General features: G+C 41.2%; 1 protein-coding gene across 1 annotated transcript; it reads left to right on the forward strand.

The window, feature by feature from the left end:
• The first annotated feature begins 228 nt into the window (after positions 1–228).
• On the forward strand, positions 229–1,567 carry LOC112077097 (uncharacterized). Its single transcript, XM_024143691.2, has 3 exons — positions 229–257; positions 335–423; positions 1,494–1,567. The coding sequence occupies exons 1-3, from the start codon at positions 229–231 to the stop codon at positions 1,565–1,567; spliced, it is 192 nt and encodes a 63-aa protein (XP_023999459.2).
• The last annotated feature ends 1,677 nt before the right edge of the window (positions 1,568–3,244 follow it).

Here is a 3,244-nt window from a genome sequence, read left to right on the forward strand (position 1 = left end):
AAAGAGAAAGAGCAGAGAAGAGCATGACGCAGAGAGAAAAAACAGAAAATACAAAGAAGAAGAAAAAAAGAAAGAAGAAGAGAGGGAGGAGAGTGCGTAAGAGGGAGGAGAAAAGCAGAAGCTAAAGAGAAAGGAAAGAAGAAAGAAGGAGGAGAAAAGCAAGAACAGGCAATAAAGCGTAAAAGTAAAAGGCGCGGAGAAAAGCAGGTAAAATAAGAAACTACGACAATGAGAGAGGGAAGGGTAGAAGAGAGAAGGCAAGAGGAAGAAGAGGAACGGAAGAAGAGAGAAGAGAAGGGAAGGTGAAAGAGTAAGCAACGGACAAAGAAAGAAGGAGAGAGGAGGAAAGAGGAAGAGAAGAGAAAGGAAGGGAAGATGAAAAGGAAGAAAAAGAAAAGAAGAAGAGAGAAGAAAAGGAGGGAAGACAAGGATAGAGAGAGGTAAAAGAAGGCAAGAAACAACCTTAGTACGAAAGGAGGGAAGGCCAAGGAAGAAGAACAGAGAAAGAGAGGAAGAGAAAAGAGGAAAAGAGAGAGAAGGAACAAAGATAGAAAAAAGCAAAAGAGAGAAGAGAAAAAGAAGGTAGGGAAGTAGAAGAAGAAGTAGACGGAAAGAGAGAAATGAACAAGGAGACAGAAGAAAGAGAGGAAGAAAAAAGGGGGAAGGAGAAGAAGCGGAGAAAGGGAAAGAGGAAAAGCAGAAGAGGCAAAGGGGGGAGAAGATAGAAAGAGAGAGAGAAAAACATGAAGGAAAAAAATCGAAGAACAAGGACAGAAGAGAGAAGAAGAGAGGAAAGCAAAAGAGAGAGAGAAGAGAAGTAAAAGCGAGGGAGGACAAGAAAACACGAAGGAGGAGGGAAAGATAGGGCGGAAAGCGGAAGATAAGGTGAAGGAACGAGAGGGGAAGGGTGGAAGAAAGGGGGAAGAGAGAGAAGGAAGAAGGATGAGGAGGAGGCGGAATGAGAAAGAGAGAAAGAGAGAATGAACGAGAGGAAGAAAGAATAGAGAAAGAAGAGAAGAAGGGAGAAGAGGAGCAAGCGAAAAAGGAGAGGAAAGAGAAGCAAAGAGAAAGAGCAGAGAAGGGAGGAGGACAGAAGAGAGAGGGAAAGAGGCACAGGTAGAAGAGAAGTAGGGGGAAGGAGAAGGAAAGGAGGAAAGAAGAGAGAGGAAAAACGAGAAAATAGGATTGAAGAAGAAGAGGAAGAAAGGAGGAAAGTAAGGGCAGAAAAAGGGATAAAAAAGAAAGAACAGAAAGACGAAAGATCAGGAACAAGACAGCAGGGATGAGAAGAAGAAAGAGAAAAGGAAATAAAGAAAGAAGAAGATGAAAGAAAGAGAAGAGAAAGACGAAAAAGAAGAAAAAGAAGGCGAGGAATAAGAGAGAGAGAGGAAAAACGGAAGGAAAGAAGAAAGAAAAAGAAAGGAAATAAGAAGGTGAGAGGAGCAAGTAGGAGGAAGGAAAGAAGAAAAAGAACAAAACAAGAAAACAAGAAGGAGAAAAGACGAACGAAGGGAGAAAGGACAGAAAGGAGGAAAACAGAAAAAAAGGCGAAAAGGAGCTCAAGTAAGAAAAAAGAAAGACAAGGAAGAAAGAAGAAGGAAGGAAGAAGAGGAAAGGAAGAAAGAGGACAAGAGGAAGAGAGGAAAGAAAGAGTAGAAGTAAGGGAGAAAAGAAGAAAATGAGGAGGAAAGGCAACCGATGGACAGTCAAAAGAAAAGAGAAAGAGAGAAAGAAGCAGAACTGAAGAGAAGAAAGAACAGAGAGAAGATAAAGAAGAGAGACAAGCAAAGAGAGGAAGAAGAAAAAGAAAGAGAAGAAAGAAAGGAAGAAAGGAAATGAAAGCGAAAAAGAAAGAAGAGAAAAGATCAAAGAAGCAAAGAAAAGTGAGATAAGAGACAAGAAGAGAAAGAAAAAAGAGAAGGTGAACCGACAGGAAGAGAGAAGGAGAGGGTAAGAAGAAGAAGAAGCGAAAGAAAGACAGAGCAAAGGAGAAGGAGTCACGAAAAAAAAGAAGAACAGAAAGAGGAAACACAAGGAGAAGAGACAAAGAGACAGAGAGAAAGAGAGGCAGAAAGAGGAAGAGAGGATGAATGGAGAAAATGAAAGAAGAGAGGATGAATGGAGAAAATGACTGAGAAGAGAAGAGAGGATAATGGAGAAGGGGGAGAGAGAGAAGAGAGGAGGTTGAATGGAGAAGGGGAGGAAGAAAGAGAGGATGAATGGAGAAAAATGACTGAGAAGAGAGGGCAGTGAGAAAGAAAGGAGTGGAGAAAGGAGGGCGTGTGGTAGAGAGATGATTGACAGAGAGAGAAAGACGGGAGGGATGGGGAGAAGGAAAAAAGGAAGAGGAGAGTCTCGAGGGGGAGAGACAGACAAGTTATTCTGTTGCAGACAGCGAGACAAAGTCTAAAAATAAATTGTACTAGTTAGGGCTGTGACGGTCATGTATTTGGATGATGGTAATTGGCCAGCCAAATGACCACCGTCTCCTAAAAAACCGTTCAAGTAGCAAATAATACAAAATATATATATATTAATTTTTTTGACACATTTTCTCCTCCTCTGCTCCTGACTGCATGTGCTTAGAATGATTCATTCTATTTCTATGTGTCTGTTGCTGCATTGTGGGGCGTTGGCACCCCAAGACTTGTTGCTACAACACCTTGCTTGTTTCAGCAAGGAGCAACAACGTTTCATCCACATTTTAAGAGTCCATGTTACCGCGGAAACAGACTCAACCGCACGAACGCCCGCCGTTCTATTTTTTTTAAACGATTATGAGAGTTGTTTAATTTTATGACGGTCTTCATCCAGAACCGTCGGTTACACGGTTTATACGTAATGTGCCGGCACTAGTACTAATGTGTGTGTTGTGTGTGTGTGTGTCTGTGTATTTAGACGCCAATGGTGAGTTACAGTTATACTCACAAACATAAAGCGGTATTTACCAGTAAAATCTTAGTCCTTGAGTATTTACAGATGTAGGATATTCTTTTGATCACCTGTTCTGTTTGCCGGAGAATGTCCTGCACTGCAGGAATCTAAAACTTGCTGTGTAGTTGAGGTTTAAAAGGGCTTCTGAAGTTTTGTCATTTCCACTTTAAAATTTCAGACTTGATTTTCCTTACGAAAAATGTACCAACCCCCTACAAAAATGGCCATTAGTTATAATCCAGATAATAATTCACATTTCTGTTGCTGCAGGATTATTTCCTGCTGTAGCAACTGGCTGTCAAAGTAAGAT

This window comes from Salvelinus sp. IW2-2015, unplaced genomic scaffold, assembly GCF_002910315.2.
Source record: "Salvelinus sp. IW2-2015 unplaced genomic scaffold, ASM291031v2 Un_scaffold4273, whole genome shotgun sequence".
NCBI classification, from domain to species: domain Eukaryota; kingdom Metazoa; phylum Chordata; class Actinopteri; order Salmoniformes; family Salmonidae; genus Salvelinus; species Salvelinus sp. IW2-2015.

Coding starts and splice junctions, on each gene's coding strand:
- LOC112077097 (XM_024143691.2), top strand. CDS start 229: ATGAGAGAGGGAAGGGTAGAAGAGAGAAG. Junction 258..334: donor GGAAGGGTAGAAGAGAGAAG/GCAAGAGGAAGA, acceptor CAAAGAAAGAAG/GAGAGAGGAGGAAAGAGGAA. Junction 424..1,493: donor GAGAGAAGAAAAGGAGGGAA/GACAAGGATAGA, acceptor GAAAACAAGAAG/GAGAAAAGACGAACGAAGGG.